This window comes from Salmo salar, chromosome 12, assembly GCF_965601325.2.
Source record: "Salmo salar chromosome 12, fSalSal1, whole genome shotgun sequence".
In the NCBI taxonomy this organism is placed as follows: Eukaryota; Metazoa; Chordata; class Actinopteri; order Salmoniformes; family Salmonidae; genus Salmo; species Salmo salar.
The window spans coordinates 10513006-10530307 of NC_138302.1; the positions used below are offsets into that span (position 1 = coordinate 10513006).

Genomic DNA, 17302 nt, shown 5'->3' on the forward strand with positions numbered 1-17302 from the left:
TAGAGACTACAGAGAGAGAGAGGGAGGGAGTAGAGACTACAGAGAGAGAGAGGGAGGGAGTAGAGACTACAGAGAGAGAGAGGGAGGGAGTAGAGACTACAGAGAGAGAGAGGGAGGGAGTAGAGACTACAGAGAGAGGGAGGGAGTAGAGACTACAGAGAGAGAGAGGGAGTAGAGACTACAGAGAGAGAGAGGGAGGGAGTAGAGACTACAGAGAGAGAGAGGGAGGGAGTAGAGACTACAGAGAGAGAGAGGGAGGGAGTAGAGACTACAGAGAGAGAGAGGGAGGGAGTAGAGACTACAGAGAGAGAGAGGGAGGGAGTAGAGACTACAGAGAGAGAGAGGGAGGGAGTAGAGACTACAGAGAGAGAGAGGGAGGGAGTAGAGACTACAGAGAGAGAGAGGGAGAGTAGAGACTACAGAGAGAGAGAGGGAGAGTAGAGACTACAGAGAGAGAGAGGGAGAGTAGAGACTACAGAGAGAGAGAGGGAGACTAGAGACTACAGAGAGAGAGAGGGAGACTAGAGACTACAGAGAGAGAGAGGGAGACTAGAGACTACAGAGAGAGAGAGGGAGACTAGAGACTACAGAGAGAGAGAGGGAGACTAGAGACTACAGAGAGAGAGAGGGAGAGTAGAGACTACAGAGAGAGAGAGGGAGAGTAGAGACTACAGAGAGAGAGAGAGGGAGGGTAGAGACTACAGAGAGAGAGAGAGAGAGGGTAGAGACTACAGAGAGAGAGGAGAGAGGGAGGGAGTAGAGACTACAGAGAGAGAGAGGAGAGGGAGGGAGTAGAGACTACAGAGAGAGAGAGAGAGAGGGAGTAGAGACTACAGAGAGAGAGAGAGGAGGGAGTAGAGACTACAGAGAGAGAGAGAGGAGGGAGTAGAGACTACAGAGAGAGAGAGGGAGGGAGTAGAGACTACAGAGAGAGAGAGGGAGGGAGTAGAGACTACAGAGAGAGAGAGGGAGGGAGTAGAGACTACAGAGAGAGAGAGAGGGAGGGAGTAGAGACTACAGAGAGAGAGAGAGGGAGGGAGTAGAGACTACAGAGAGAGAGAGGGAGAGTAGAGACTACAGAGAGAGGGAGAGTAGAGACTACAGAGAGAGGGAGAGTAGAGACTACAGAGAGAGAGAGGGAGACTAGAGACTACAGAGAGAGGGAGGGTAGAGACTACAGAGAGAGGGAGGGTAGAGACTACAGAGAGAGGGAGGGAGTAGAGACTACAGAGAGAGAGAGGGAGAGTAGAGACTACAGAGAGAGAGAGGGAGAGTAGAGACTACAGAGAGAGAGAGGGAGAGTAGAGACTACAGAGAGAGAGAGGGAGAGTAGAGACTACAGAGAGAGAGAGGGAGAGTAGAGACTACAGAGAGAGAGAGGGAGGGAGTAGAGACTACAGAGAGAGAGAGGGAGGGAGTAGAGACTACAGAGAGAGAGAGGGAGGGAGTAGAGACTACAGAGAGAGGGAGGGAGGGAGTAGAGACTACAGAGAGAGAGAGGGAGGGAGTAGAGACTACAGAGAGAGAGAGGGAGGGAGTAGAGACTACAGAGAGAGAGAGGGAGGGAGTAGAGACTACAGAGAGAGAGGAGGGAGTAGAGACTACAGAGAGAGAGAGGGAGTAGAGACTACAGAGAGAGAGAGAGAGGGAGTAGAGACTACAGAGAGAGAGAGGGAGGGAGTAGAGACTACAGAGAGAGAGAGGGAGGGAGTAGAGACTACAGAGAGAGGGAGGGAGTAGAGACTACAGAGAGAGAGAGGGAGGGAGTAGAGACTACAGAGAGAGAGAGGGAGGGAGTAGAGACTACAGAGAGAGAGAGGGAGGGAGTAGAGACTACAGAGAGAGGGAGGGAGGGAGTAGAGACTACAGAGAGAGAGAGGGAGGGAGTAGAGACTACAGAGAGAGAGAGGGAGGGAGTAGAGACTACAGAGAGAGAGAGGGAGGGAGTAGAGACTACAGAGAGAGAGAGGGAGGGAGTAGAGACTACAGAGAGAGAGAGGGAGAGTAGAGACTACAGAGAGAGAGAGGGAGAGTAGAGACTACAGAGAGAGAGAGGGAGAGTAGAGACTACAGAGAGAGAGAGGGAGAGTAGAGACTACAGAGAGAGAGAGGGAGAGTAGAGACTACAGAGAGAGAGGGAGGAGTAGAGACTACAGAGAGAGAGAGAGGGAGGGAGTAGAGACTACAGAGAGAGAGAGGGAGGGAGTAGAGACTACAGAGAGAGAGAGAGGAGGGAGTAGAGACTACAGAGAGAGAGAGAGGGAGGGAGTAGAGACTACAGAGAGAGAGAGAGGGAGGGAGTAGAGACTACAGAGAGAGAGAGGGAGGGAGTAGAGACTACAGAGAGAGAGAGGGAGGGAGTAGAGACTACAGAGAGAGAGAGGGAGGGAGTAGAGACTACAGAGAGAGAGAGGGAGGGAGTAGAGACTACAGAGAGAGAGAGGGAGGGAGTAGAGACTACAGAGAGAGAGAGGGAGGGAGTAGAGACTACAGAGAGAGAGAGGGAGGGAGTAGAGACTACAGAGAGAGAGAGGGAGGGACTAGAGACTACAGAGAGAGAGAGGGAGGGAGTAGAGACTACAGAGAGAGAGAGGGAGGGAGTAGAGACTACAGAGAGAGAGAGGGAGGGAGTAGAGACTACAGAGAGAGAGAGGGAGAGTAGAGACTACAGAGAGAGAGAGGGAGAGTAGAGACTACAGAGAGAGGGAGAGTAGAGACTACAGAGAGGGAGGGAGTAGAGACTACAGAGAGAGAGAGGGAGAGTAGAGACTACAGAGAGAGAGAGGGAGAGTAGAGACTACAGAGAGAGAGAGGGAGAGTAGAGACTACAGAGAGAGAGAGGGAGTAGAGACTACAGAGAGAGGGAGGGAGAGTAGAGACGACAGAGAGAGGGAGGGAGTAGAGACTACAGAGAGAGGGAGAGTAGAGACTACAGAGGGAGGGAGAGTAGAGACTACAGAGAGAGGGAGAGTAGAGACTACAGAGAGAGAGAGGGAGAGTAGAGACTACAGAGAGAGAGAGGGAGAGTAGAGACTACAGAGAGAGAGAGGGAGAGTAGAGACTACAGAGAGAGAGAGGGAGGGTAGAGACTACAGAGAGAGAGAGGGAGGGAGTAGAGACTACAGAGAGAGAGAGAGGGAGGGAGTAGAGACTACAGAGAGAGAGAGAGGGAGGGAGTAGAGACTACAGAGAGAGAGAGAGAGGGAGGGAGTAGAGACTACAGAGAGAGAGAGGGAGGGAGTAGAGACTACAGAGAGAGAGAGAGGGAGGGAGTAGAGACTACAGAGAGAGAGAGAGGGAGGGAGTAGAGACTACAGAGAGAGAGAGAGGGAGGGAGTAGAGACTACAGAGAGAGAGAGAGGGAGGGAGTAGAGACTACAGAGAGAGAGAGAGGGAGGGAGTAGAGACTACAGAGAGAGAGAGGGAGGGAGTAGAGACTACAGAGAGAGAGAGGGAGGGTAGAGACTACAGAGAGAGAGAGGGAGGAGTAGAGACTACAGAGAGAGAGAGGGAGGGAGTAGAGACTACAGAGAGAGAGAGGGAGGGAGTAGAGACTACAGAGAGAGAGAGGGAGGGAGTAGAGACTACAGAGAGAGAGAGAGAGAGAGTAGAGACTACAGAGAGAGAGAGGGAGGGAGTAGAGACTACAGAGAGAGAGAGGGAGGGAGTAGAGACTACAGAGAGAGAGAGGGGGAGTAGAGACTACAGAGAGAGGGAGAGTAGAGACTACAGAGAGAGGGAGAGTAGAGACTACAGAGAGAGGGAGACTAGAGACTACAGAGAGAGAGAGGGAGAGTAGAGACTACAGAGAGAGAGAGGGAGAGTAGAGACTACAGAGAGAGAGAGGGAGAGTAGAGACTACAGAGAGAGAGAGGGAGAGTAGAGACTACAGAGAGAGAGAGGGAGAGTAGAGACTACAGAGAGAGAGAGGGAGAGTAGAGACTACAGAGAGAGAGAGGGAGGGAGTAGAGACTACAGAGAGAGAGAGGGAGGGAGTAGAGACTACAGAGAGAGAGAGGGAGGGAGTAGAGACTACAGAGAGAGAGAGAGAGAGGGAGTAGAGACTACAGAGAGAGAGAGGGAGGGAGTAGAGACTACAGAGAGAGAGAGAGGGAGGGAGTAGAGACTACAGAGAGAGAGAGAGGGAGGGAGTAGAGACTACAGAGAGAGAGAGAGGGAGGGAGTAGAGACTACAGAGAGAGAGAGAGGGAGGGAGTAGAGACTACAGAGAGAGAGAGAGGGAGGGAGTAGAGACTACAGAGAGAGAGAGAGGGAGGGAGTAGAGACTACAGAGAGAGAGAGGGAGGGAGTAGAGACTACAGAGAGAGAGAGGGAGGGAGTAGAGACTACAGAGAGAGAGAGGGAGGGAGTAGAGACTACAGAGAGAGAGAGGGAGGAGTAGAGACTACAGAGAGAGAGAGGGAGAGTAGAGACTACAGAGAGAGAGAGGGAGAGTAGAGACTACAGAGAGAGAGAGGGAGGAGTAGAGACTACAGAGAGAGAGAGGGAGAGTAGAGACTACAGAGAGAGAGAGGGAGAGTAGAGACTACAGAGAGAGAGAGGGAGTAGAGACTATAGAGAGAGAGTAGAGACTACAGAGGGAGAGTAGAGACTACAGAGAGAGAGAGGGAGAGTAGAGACTACAGAGAGAGAGAGGGAGAGTAGAGACTACAGAGAGAGAGAGGGAGAGTAGAGACTACAGAGAGAGAGAGGGAGAGTAGAGACTACAGAGAGAGAGAGGGAGAGTAGAGACTACAGAGAGAGAGAGGGAGTAGAGACTAAGAGAGAGAGTAGAGACTACAGAGGGAGAGTAGAGACTACAGAGAGAGAGAGGGAGACTAGAGACTACAGAGAGAGAGAGGGAGAGTAGAGACTACAGAGAGAGAGAGGGAGAGTAGAGACTACAGAGAGAGAGAGGGAGAGTAGAGACTACAGAGAGAGAGAGAGGGAGAGTAGAGACTACAGAGAGAGAGAGAGGGAGAGTAGAGACTACAGAGAGAGAGAGAGGGAGGGAGTAGAGACTACAGAGAGAGAGAGAGGGAGGGAGTAGAGACTACAGAGAGAGAGAGGGAGACTAGAGACTACAGAGAGAGAGAGGGAGACTAGAGACTACAGAGAGAGAGAGGGAGACTAGAGACTACAGAGAGAGAGAGGGAGACTAGAGACTACAGAGAGAGAGAGGGAGACTAGAGACTACAGAGAGAGAGAGGGAGAGTAGAGACTACAGAGAGAGAGAGGGAGAGTAGAGACTACAGAGAGAGAGAGGGAGGGAGTAGAGACTACAGAGAGAGAGAGGGAGGGAGTAGAGACTACAGAGAGAGAGAGGGAGGGAGTAGAGACTACAGAGAGAGAGAGGGAGGGAGTAGAGACTACAGAGAGAGAGAGGGAGGGAGTAGAGACTACAGAGAGAGAGAGGGAGTAGAGACTACAGAGAGAGAGAGGGAGTAGAGACTACAGAGAGAGAGAGGGAGTAGAGACTACAGAGAGAGAGAGGGAGTAGAGACTACAGAGAGAGAGAGAGGGAGGGAGTAGAGACTACAGAGAGAGAGAGAGGGAGGGAGTAGAGACTACAGAGAGAGAGAGAGGGAGGGAGTAGAGACTACAGAGAGAGAGAGAGGGAGGGAGTAGAGACTACAGAGAGAGAGAGAGGGAGGGAGTAGAGACTACAGAGAGAGAGAGAGAGAGTAGAGACTACAGAGAGAGAGAGAGAGAGTAGAGACTACAGAGAGAGAGAGGGAGAGTAGAGACTACAGAGAGAGAGAGAGGGAGAGTAGAGACTACAGAGAGAGAGAGAGGGAGGGAGTAGAGACTACAGAGAGAGAGAGACTAGAGACTACAGAGAGAGAGAGGGAGACTAGAGACTACAGAGAGAGAGAGGGAGACTAGAGACTACAGAGAGAGAGAGGGAGACTAGAGACTACAGAGAGAGAGAGGGAGACTAGAGACTACAGAGAGAGAGAGGGAGAGTAGAGACTACAGAGAGAGAGAGGGAGAGTAGAGACTACAGAGAGAGAGAGGGAGGGAGTAGAGACTACAGAGAGAGAGAGGGAGGGAGTAGAGACTACAGAGAGAGAGAGGGAGGGAGTAGAGACTACAGAGAGAGAGAGGGAGTAGAGACTACAGAGAGAGAGAGGGAGTAGAGACTACAGAGAGAGAGAGGGAGTAGAGACTACAGAGAGAGAGAGGGAGTAGAGACTACAGAGAGAGAGAGAGGGAGTAGAGACTACAGAGAGAGAGAGAGGGAGGGAGTAGAGACTACAGAGAGAGAGAGAGGGAGGGAGTAGAGACTACAGAGAGAGAGAGAGGGAGGGAGTAGAGACTACAGAGAGAGAGAGAGGGAGGGAGTAGAGACTACAGAGAGAGAGAGAGGGAGGGAGTAGAGACTACAGAGAGAGAGAGAGGGAGGGAGTAGAGACTACAGAGAGAGAGAGAGGGAGGGAGTAGAGACTACAGAGAGAGAGAGAGAGGGAGGGAGTAGAGACTACAGAGAGAGAGAGAGAGGGAGGGAGTAGAGACTACAGAGAGAGAGAGAGAGGGAGGGAGGGAGTAGAGACTACAGAGAGAGAGAGAGAGAGAGGGAGGGAGTAGAGACTACAGAGAGAGAGAGAGAGAGAGGGAGGGAGTAGAGACTACAGAGAGAGAGAGAGAGAGGGAGGGAGTAGAGACTACAGAGAGAGAGAGAGAGGGAGGGAGTAGAGACTACAGAGAGAGAGAGAGAGGGAGGGAGTAGAGACTACAGAGAGAGAGAGAGGGAGGGAGTAGAGACTACAGAGAGAGAGAGAGGGAGGGAGTAGAGACTACAGAGAGAGAGAGAGGGAGGGAGTAGAGACTACAGAGAGAGAGAGAGGGAGGGAGTAGAGACTACAGAGAGAGAGAGAGGGAGGGAGTAGAGACTACAGAGAGAGAGAGAGGGAGGAGTAGAGACTACAGAGAGAGAGAGGGAGAGTAGAGACTACAGAGAGAGAGAGGGAGGGTAGAGACTACAGAGAGAGAGAGGGAGGGAGTAGAGACTACAGAGAGAGAGAGGGAGGGTAGAGACTACAGAGAGAGAGAGGGAGGAGTAGAGACTACAGAGAGAGGGAGAGTAGAGACTACAGAGAGAGGGAGAGTAGAGACTACAGAGAGAGGGAGAGTAGAGACTACAGAGAGAGGGAGGGAGTAGAGACTACAGAGAGAGGGAGGGAGTAGAGACTACAGAGAGAGGGAGGGAGTAGAGACTACAGAGAGAGAGAGGGAGGGAGTAGAGACTACAGAGAGAGAGAGAGAGGGAGTAGAGACTACAGAGAGAGAGAGGGAGGGAGTAGAGACTACAGAGAGAGAGAGGGAGAGTAGAGACTACAGAGAGAGAGAGGGAGAGTAGAGACTACAGAGAGAGAGAGGGAGAGTAGAGACTACAGAGAGAGAGAGGGAGAGTAGAGACTACAGAGAGAGAGAGGGAGAGTAGAGACTACAGAGAGAGAGAGGGAGAGTAGAGACTACAGAGAGAGAGAGGGAGTAGAGACTATAGAGAGAGAGTAGAGACTACAGAGGGAGAGTAGAGACTACAGAGAGAGAGAGGGAGACTAGAGACTACAGAGAGAGAGAGGGAGAGTAGAGACTACAGAGAGAGAGAGGGAGAGTAGAGACTACAGAGAGAGAGAGGGAGAGTAGAGACTACAGAGAGAGAGAGAGGGAGAGTAGAGACTACAGAGAGAGAGAGAGGGAGAGTAGAGACTACAGAGAGAGAGAGAGGGAGGGAGTAGAGACTACAGAGAGAGAGAGAGGGAGGGAGTAGAGACTACAGAGAGAGAGAGGGAGACTAGAGACTACAGAGAGAGAGAGGGAGACTAGAGACTACAGAGAGAGAGAGGGAGACTAGAGACTACAGAGAGAGAGAGGGAGACTAGAGACTACAGAGAGAGAGAGGGAGACTAGAGACTACAGAGAGAGAGAGGGAGAGTAGAGACTACAGAGAGAGAGAGGGAGAGTAGAGACTACAGAGAGAGAGAGGGAGGGAGTAGAGACTACAGAGAGAGAGAGGGAGGGAGTAGAGACTACAGAGAGAGAGAGGGAGGGAGTAGAGACTACAGAGAGAGAGAGGGAGGGAGTAGAGACTACAGAGAGAGAGAGGGAGGGAGTAGAGACTACAGAGAGAGAGAGGGAGTAGAGACTACAGAGAGAGAGAGGGAGTAGAGACTACAGAGAGAGAGAGGGAGTAGAGACTACAGAGAGAGAGAGGGAGGGAGTAGAGACTACAGAGAGAGAGAGAGGGAGGGAGTAGAGACTACAGAGAGAGAGAGAGGGAGGGAGTAGAGACTACAGAGAGAGAGAGAGGGAGGGAGTAGAGACTACAGAGAGAGAGAGAGGGAGGGAGTAGAGACTACAGAGAGAGAGAGAGGGAGGGAGTAGAGACTACAGAGAGAGAGAGAGAGAGTAGAGACTACAGAGAGAGAGAGGGAGAGTAGAGACTACAGAGAGAGAGAGAGGGAGAGTAGAGACTACAGAGAGAGAGAGAGGGAGAGTAGAGACTACAGAGAGAGAGAGAGGGAGGGAGTAGAGACTACAGAGAGAGAGAGACTAGAGACTACAGAGAGAGAGAGGGAGACTAGAGACTACAGAGAGAGAGAGGGAGACTAGAGACTACAGAGAGAGAGAGGGAGACTAGAGACTACAGAGAGAGAGAGGGAGAGTAGAGACTACAGAGAGAGAGAGGGAGAGTAGAGACTACAGAGAGAGAGAGGGAGGGAGTAGAGACTACAGAGAGAGAGAGGGAGGGAGTAGAGACTACAGAGAGAGAGAGGGAGGGAGTAGAGACTACAGAGAGAGAGAGGGAGTAGAGACTACAGAGAGAGAGAGGGAGTAGAGACTACAGAGAGAGAGAGGGAGTAGAGACTACAGAGAGAGAGAGGGAGTAGAGACTACAGAGAGAGAGAGAGGGAGTAGAGACTACAGAGAGAGAGAGAGGGAGGGAGTAGAGACTACAGAGAGAGAGAGAGGAGGGAGTAGAGACTACAGAGAGAGAGAGAGGGAGGGAGTAGAGACTACAGAGAGAGAGAGAGGGAGGGAGTAGAGACTACAGAGAGAGAGAGAGGGAGGGAGTAGAGACTACAGAGAGAGAGAGAGGGAGGGAGTAGAGACTACAGAGAGAGAGAGAGGGAGGGAGTAGAGACTACAGAGAGAGAGAGAGAGGGAGGGAGTAGAGACTACAGAGAGAGAGAGAGAGGGAGGGAGTAGAGACTACAGAGAGAGAGAGAGAGGGAGGGAGGGAGTAGAGACTACAGAGAGAGAGAGAGAGAGAGGGAGGGAGTAGAGACTACAGAGAGAGAGAGAGAGAGAGGGAGGGAGTAGAGACTACAGAGAGAGAGAGAGAGGGAGGGAGTAGAGACTACAGAGAGAGAGAGAGAGGGAGGGAGTAGAGACTACAGAGAGAGAGAGAGGGAGGGAGTAGAGACTACAGAGAGAGAGAGAGGGAGGGAGTAGAGACTACAGAGAGAGAGAGAGGGAGGGAGTAGAGACTACAGAGAGAGAGAGAGGGAGGGAGTAGAGACTACAGAGAGAGAGAGAGGGAGGGAGTAGAGACTACAGAGAGAGAGAGAGGGAGGGAGTAGAGACTACAGAGAGAGAGAGAGGGAGAGAGTAGAGACTACAGAGAGAGAGAGGGAGAGTAGAGACTACAGAGAGAGAGAGGGAGGGTAGAGACTACAGAGAGAGAGAGGGAGGGAGTAGAGACTACAGAGAGAGAGAGGGAGGGTAGAGACTACAGAGAGAGAGAGGGAGGGTAGAGACTACAGAGAGAGGGAGAGTAGAGACTACAGAGAGAGGGAGAGTAGAGACTACAGAGAGAGGGAGAGTAGAGACTACAGAGAGAGGGAGGGAGTAGAGACTACAGAGAGAGGGAGGGAGTAGAGACTACAGAGAGAGGGAGGGAGTAGAGACTACAGAGAGAGGGAGGGAGTAGAGACTACAGAGAGAGGGAGGGAGTAGAGACTACAGAGAGAGGGAGGGAGTAGAGACTACAGAGAGAGGGAGGGAGTAGAGACTACAGAGAGAGGGAGGGAGTAGAGACTACAGAGAGAGGGAGGGAGTAGAGACTACAGAGAGAGGGAGGGAGTAGAGACTACAGAGAGAGGGAGGGAGTAGAGACTACAGAGAGAGGGAGGGAGTAGAGACTACAGAGAGAGGGAGGGAGTAGAGACTACAGAGAGAGGGAGGGAGTAGAGACTACAGAGAGAGGGAGGGAGTAGAGACTACAGAGAGAGGGAGGGTAGAGACTACAGAGAGAGGGAGAGTAGAGACTACAGAGAGAGGGAGGAGTAGAGACTACAGAGAGAGGGAGGGAGTAGAGACTACAGAGAGAGAGAGGGAGAGTAGAGACTACAGAGAGAGAGGGAGAGTAGAGACTACAGAGAGAGAGGGAGAGTAGAGACTACAGAGAGAGAGAGGGAGAGTAGAGACTACAGAGAGAGAGAGGGAGGAGTAGAGACTACAGAGAGAGAGAGGGAGGGAGTAGAGACTACAGAGAGAGAGAGGGAGGGAGTAGAGACTACAGAGAGAGAGAGGGAGGGAGTAGAGACTACAGAGAGAGAGAGGGAGGGAGTAGAGACTACAGAGAGAGAGAGGGAGGGAGTAGAGACTACAGAGAGAGAGAGGGAGGGAGTAGAGACTACAGAGAGAGAGAGGGAGGGAGTAGAGACTACAGAGAGAGAGAAGGAGAGTAGAGACTACAGAGAGAGGGAGAGTAGAGACTACAGAGAGAGGGAGAGTAGAGACTACAGAGAGAGGGAGAGTAGAGACTACAGAGAGAGAGAGGGAGGGAGTAGAGACTACAGAGAGAGAGAGGGAGGGAGTAGAGACTACAGAGAGAGAGAGGGAGGGAGTAGAGACTACAGAGAGAGAGAGGGAGGGAGTAGAGACTACAGAGAGAGGGAGGGAGGGAGTAGAGACTACACAGAGAGAGAGGGAGGGAGTAGAGACTACAGAGAGAGAGAGGGAGGGAGTAGAGACTACAGAGAGAGAGAGGGAGGGAGTAGAGACTACAGAGAGAGAGAGGGAGTAGAGACTACAGAGAGAGAGAGGGAGTAGAGACTACAGAGAGAGAGGGAGTAGAGACTACAGAGAGAGAGAGAGTAGAGACTACAGAGAGAGGGAGAGTAGAGACTACAGAGAGAGGGAGACTAGAGACTAGAGAGAGAGGGAGACTAGACTAGAGAGAGAGAGAGGGAGACTAGACTAGAGAGAGAGAGAGAGGGAGAGTAGACTAGAGAGAGAGAGAGGGAGAGTAGAGACTACAGAGAGAGAGAGGGAGAGTAGAGACTACAGAGAGAGAGAGGGAGAGTAGAGACTACAGAGAGAGAGAGGGAGGGAGTAGAGACTACAGAGAGAGAGAGGGAGGGAGTAGAGACTACAGAGAGAGAGAGGGAGGGAGTAGAGACTACAGAGAGAGAGAGGGAAGGAGAAGAGACTACAGAGAGAGGGAGGGAGTAGAGACTACAGAGAGAGGGAGAGTAGAGACTACAGAGAGAGGGAGAGTAGAGACTACAGAGAGAGGGAGGGAGTAGAGACTACAGAGAGAGGGAGGGAGTAGAGACTACAGAGAGAGGGAGGGAGTAGAGACTACAGAGAGAGGGAGGGAGTAGAGACTACAGAGAGAGGGAGGGAGTAGAGACTACAGAGAGAGGGAGGGAGTAGAGACTACAGAGAGAGGGAGGGAGTAGAGACTACAGAGAGAGGGAGGGAGTAGAGACTACAGAGAGAGGGAGGGAGGAGAGACTACAGAGAGAGGGAGGGTAGAGACTACAGAGAGAGGGAGGGAGTAGAGACTACAGAGAGAGGGAGGGTAGAGACTACAGAGGGAGGGAGGGTAGAGACTACAGAGAGAGGGAGGGTAGAGACTACAGAGAGAGGGAGAGTAGAGACTACAGAGAGAGGGAGGGAGTAGAGACTACAGAGAGAGAGAGGGAGAGTAGAGACTACAGAGAGAGAGGGAGAGTAGAGACTACAGAGAGAGAGAGGGAGAGTAGAGACTACAGAGAGAGAGAGGGAGAGTAGAGACTACAGAGAGAGAGAGGGAGAGTAGAGACTACAGAGAGAGAGAGAGAGTAGAGACTACAGAGAGAGGGAGAGTAGAGACTACAGAGAGAGGGAGAGTAGAGACTACAGAGAGAGGGAGAGTAGAGACTACAGAGAGAGGGAGAGTAGAGACTACAGAGAGAGGGAGAGTAGAGACTACAGAGAGAGGGAGAGTAGAGACTACAGAGAGAGGGAGAGTAGAGACTACAGAGAGAGGGAGAGTAGAGACTACAGAGAGAGGGAGAGTAGAGACTACAGAGAGAGGGAGAGTAGAGACTACAGAGAGAGGGAGAGTAGAGACTACAGAGAGAGGGAGAGTAGAGACTACAGAGAGAGGGAGAGTAGAGACTACAGAGAGAGGGAGAGTAGAGACTACAGAGAGAGGGAGAGTAGAGACTACAGAGAGAGGGAGAGTAGAGACTACAGAGAGAGGGAGAGTAGAGACTACAGAGAGAGGGAGAGTAGAGACTACAGAGAGAGGGAGAGTAGAGACTACAGAGAGAGGGAGGGAGTAGAGACTAGAGAATAACTCATGCGTACAGCACAGCTCCTGTGGACGTTCTCTTAACGATGATGCCAAACGGCTCATTGGACAGCTCCACAGAGTAGGCGGGACTAGAAGCCTTCTCTGTGGCCTTGGGCACGGCGATTGGCACCTCGAACCGCGACTCAGACGGGTCGGTGATCTGAACAGAACAAAAGAGAGATGAATGATATGACGGCCAAAGACCCCAGAGATCTGACACAGGGACTGAATTCATGTGTGTGTGTGTGTACTTCTGCCTGTGTGTGTGTGTGTGTGTGTGTGTGTGTGTGTGTGTGTGGGCATTATTAATGTGTGTCTATACAGTACATTAATGTGCGTCTGTCTGTATTTATGTGTGTGTGCGCACTTCTGCCTGTGTGTGTGAGTGTGTGTGCATTAATTTGTGTGTGCGCACAGTACATTCATGTCAGTATGTATGAATGCATGTATGTATTGATGTGTGTGTATGCAGTACATCCATGTGCGTCAGTTTGCATGTATTGATGTGTGTCCTCACCCTGACTCGGAGCCTGTGGTCTGTCTCATAGAGGAGCTCCAGATGTAAGGTCAGAATGTCTTTAGGGTAGTAGGTCTTCACTGTCTTCACCAGTGTTCCTGTCTGACCCAACTCTGTGGCCTTAACAGACACCAGGGAGTAGGAGGGGAACCCAGGAGGGTAGAAACACCAGGGAACACCATTCCTCCCCGGGGCAGAGGAGGAGGAGGCAGGGATGAAGCAACAGTTCCTCGCCTCACACAACTCCCTGGTCACCACCACCCCTCTCTCTGGGTAGCAGTCAAACCTCCAGGCCTCTGGGACCACTCCACAAGCCTGCGGCTCTGGTAGGGCTCTACCCCCGTCTCCCCCACCCGTCCCTGGGGAGCCCCTAGGCGGCGGGGCCCTGTGGGAGACGCTGTTAGAGGGGGCTTGGAGCCAGAAGATGGTCACCAGAAGCCAGAGGCCACAGACCAGGAGCAGCAGGGAGCCCAGGGAGATGAGGGCCGTGGTGGCAGAACAGGAGGGCCTCCAAGGCAGCAGGGGGCGCTCTGTCTCCTCTGGGTCCTTCCCCTGAAATCAGAACTACAGTTACAGTTTGACTGCAATACTACACAATACTAAACAGTAGAGTGCAAGACAGTACAGAACACTAGGTGTAGTCTGGGTAAGAAAATAAGCCATGCAGGAGCCTTGGCTTGTGCGAGTCAGAACAGCTCATAGGGGCAGGAGCCTATCTCCTGTTTCTGCAGCGTGAGGCAGCTTGATGTACACTCCACCCTCTAGACAGGACACAAGTCTATCATCTGAGTGCCAGTCTGTTTCTGCAGCGTGAGGCAGCTTGATGTACACTCCACCCTCTAGACAGGACACAAGTCTATCATCTGAGTGCCAGTCTGTTTCTGCAGCGTGAGGCAGCTTGATGTACAGTCCACCCTCTAGACAGGACACAAGTCTATCATCTGAGTGCCAGTCTGTTTCTGCAGCGTGAGGCAGCTTGATGTACACTCCACCCTCTAGACAGGACACAAGTCTATCATCTGAGTGCCAGTCTGTTTCTGCAGCGTGAGGCAGCTTGATGTACACTCCACCCTCTAGACAGGACACAAGTCTATCATCTGAGTGCCAGTCTGTTTCTGCAGCGTGAGGCAGCTTGATGTACAGTCCACCCCCTAGACAGGACACAAGTCTATCATCTGAGTGCCAGTCTGTTTCTGCAGCGTGAGGCAGCTTGATGTACAGTCCACCCCCTAGACAGGACACAAGTCTATCATCTGAGTGCCAGTCTGTTTCTGCAGCGTGAGGCAGCTTGATGTACAGTCCACCCCCTAGACAGGACACAAGTCTATCATCTGAGTGCCAGTCTGTTTCTGCAGCGTGAGGCAGCTTGATGTACAGTCCACCCTCTAGACAGGACACAAGTCTATCATCTGAGTGCCAGTCTGTTTCTGCAGCGTGAGGCAGCTTGATGTACAGTCCACCCTCTAGACAGGACACAAGTCTATCATCTGAGTGCCAGTCTGTTTCTGCAGCGTGAGGCAGCTTGATGTACAGTCCACCCCCTAGACAGGACACAAGTCTATCATCTGAGTGCCAGTCTGTTTCTGCAGCGTGAGGCAGCTTGATGTACAGTCCACCCCCTAGACAGGACACAAGTCTATCATCTGAGTGCCAGTCTGTTTCTGCAGCGTGAGGCAGCTTGATGTACAGTCCACCCCCTAGACAGGACACAAGTCTATCATCTGAGTGCCAGTCTGTTTCTGCAGCGTGAGGCAGCTTGATGTACAGTCCACCCCCTAGACAGGACACAAGTCTATCATCTGAGTGCCAGTCTGTTTCTGCAGCGTGAGGCAGCTTGATGTACAGTCCACCCCCTAGACAGGACACAAGTCTATCATCTGAGTGCCAGTCTGTTTCTGCAGCGTGAGGCAGCTTGATGTACAGTCCACCCCCTAGACAGGACACAAGTCTATCATCTGAGTGCCAGTCTGTTTCTGCAGCGTGAGGCAGCTTGATGTACAGTCCACCCTCTAGACAGGACACAAGTCTATCATCTGAGTGCCAGTCTGTTTCTGCAGCGTGAGGCAGCTTGATGTACAGTCCACCCTCTAGACAGGACACAAGTCTATCATCTGACTGCCAGTCTGTTTCTGCTTTTTTGTAAAAAACACAGGGGTGCGAAGCAGCTGAGGTAATATCTACATATACAGTACCAGTCAAAAGTTTGGACACACCTACTCATTCAAGAGTTTTCTTAAATTTTTACTATTTTCTACATTGTAGAATAATAGTGAAGATATCAAAACCATGAAATATCACATATGGAATCATGTAGTAAGCAAGAACAAAAAAAAAGTGTTGAACAAATCCAAATATATTTGAGATTCTTCAAAGTAGCCACCCTTTGCCTTGATGACAGCTTTGCACACTCTTGGCATTCTCTCAACCAGCTTCATGAGGTAGTTACCTGGAATGCATTTCAATTAACAGGTGTGCCTTCTTAAAAGTACATTTGTGGAATTTCTTTCCTTCTTAATGCGTTTGAGCCAATCAGTTGTGTTGTGACAAGGCGGGGGGGGTATACAGAAGATAGCCCTATTTGGTAAAATACCATATTACGGCAAGAACAGCTCAAATAAGGAAGGAGAAACAACAGTTCATCATTACTTTAAGACATGAAGGTCAGTCAATCCGGAGAATGTCAAGAACTTTAAAAGGTTCTTCGGGTGCAGTCGCAAAAACTATCAAGTGCTATGATGAAACTGGCTCTCATGAGGACCACCACAGGAAAGGAAGACCCAGCGTTACCTCTGCTGCAGAGGATAAGTTCATTAGATTTAACTGCACCTCAGATTGCAGCCAAATAAATCCTTCACAGAGTTCAAGTAACAGACATCTCAACATCAAATATATTTTGATTTGTTTAACACTTTTTTGGTTACTACATGATTCCATGTGTTATTTCATAGTTTTGATGTCTTCACTATTATCCTACAATGTAGACAATAGTAAAAATAAAGAAAAACCATTGAATGAGTCGGTATGTCCAAACTTTTGACTGGTACTGTAGGTTGGGGTAAAATGTGACTAGGTACTACATGACAATACATTATTATACATGACAGAATCCCACAAGAGTGTTAGGTAGTTCTCACCTCCTCCATCTCCTGTACAGGAGCCTCCTCTGAAGCAGCAGCGTTGGAGAACTGGACATCCTCTGGACTCAGTCTCTTATAAGACACCATCTACACAGAGACCAGGACAAAGTGGAAGGATGAGGACACTACAGAAACCCGTCACAGGTAGCGGCATATCAAATCCAGTGTTTGGTTTACAGATATTGTAAAGACTTGTGAACACAAATCTCTAGTAAGCCGACTGTATCATATAGTTAGATAAGATTGCATTCATAGCTTCATAAATTGGACAGTGCCGAATAGCCTTGCTAGACTTCGACCCGTAGATAGCGAACACAACCGTTGCTGTAAATGCCAAAGGTTAATTTAGCTGGCCACCTCGGTTGAGGGTACTAGCGGAGTTGACTCAACTCCACGATATCGTATTACAGGGATTTAATTAACAAAAACTAGGCTGCGGACGTAATAACGTTACCTAGACAACTAGCTAGTAGTATCCCTCTAACTTAGCTTGCGTGCCGTTTACCAAAGTATCCACAATAAAGGTGTTATTGATTTAACGTCATCTGCCACATAGCACATGGTGGTGAAGCTAGGACAAGGAATTGTAAGGACAGTAACATTAGCTGGTTTGTTGGCGTAGCTAGTTAACGTTAGTTTGAATCCCTTGGATAACAAGGAAAAGCAAACGACACCACGAAAGTTGCTTACCTCGACTGTTTGACTCGGAAGCGAGGGGTTTTCACAAATAATAATACACGTTCCCTCGATGTAGGTTTTCAAAACTTGTCTAGCATGCCGTCGTCTCTCCTTCCAGAAACAAGTTGTTGTCCTCTCAGGCTTCTGTTCTTCTTCGGTGAATGTAACGGCGGTCGGCATTCACCGTTAATGGTGCATTACCGCCACCTACTGTACTGGAGTGTGGGCCAGAGAAACGGAAGAACTAAATCAAATCTGCCAGCCCTGTGTCTCTTAAAAAAGAAAACAAAAGATTGGATACTGCATCTGTCGAGGTTCTACCCAGTTAACTCTTTACACTTTGTGCCCAGGCAAGTCCCAGGCAGTGAGGTCAAAGATGGTGGATAAATGATGTCC

The 17302-nt window shown here is 50.6% G+C and overlaps 1 protein-coding gene across 2 annotated transcripts in view; it reads right to left on the reverse strand.

The window, feature by feature from the left end:
- LOC106564132 (lysosomal alpha-glucosidase) overlaps positions 1 to 17101 on the reverse strand; it is an 84342-nt gene extending 67241 nt beyond the window's left edge. For both annotated transcript variants that reach the window (XR_014379587.1, XM_082958561.1), the window contains exons 1-4: positions 16919 to 17101; positions 16226 to 16315; positions 13092 to 13643; positions 12589 to 12734 (exon numbers count right to left, since the gene is read on the reverse strand). Coding sequence is in view for 1 of the 2 variants with exons in the window: in XM_082958561.1 (XP_082814687.1) it covers positions 12589 to 12734; positions 13092 to 13643; positions 16226 to 16315; positions 16919 to 17086 (956 nt within the window). In the remaining variant the exon portion in view is untranslated. The remainder of the gene's footprint in view (positions 1 to 12588; positions 12735 to 13091; positions 13644 to 16225; positions 16316 to 16918) is intronic.
- Between the last annotated feature and the right edge of the window lie 201 nt (positions 17102 to 17302).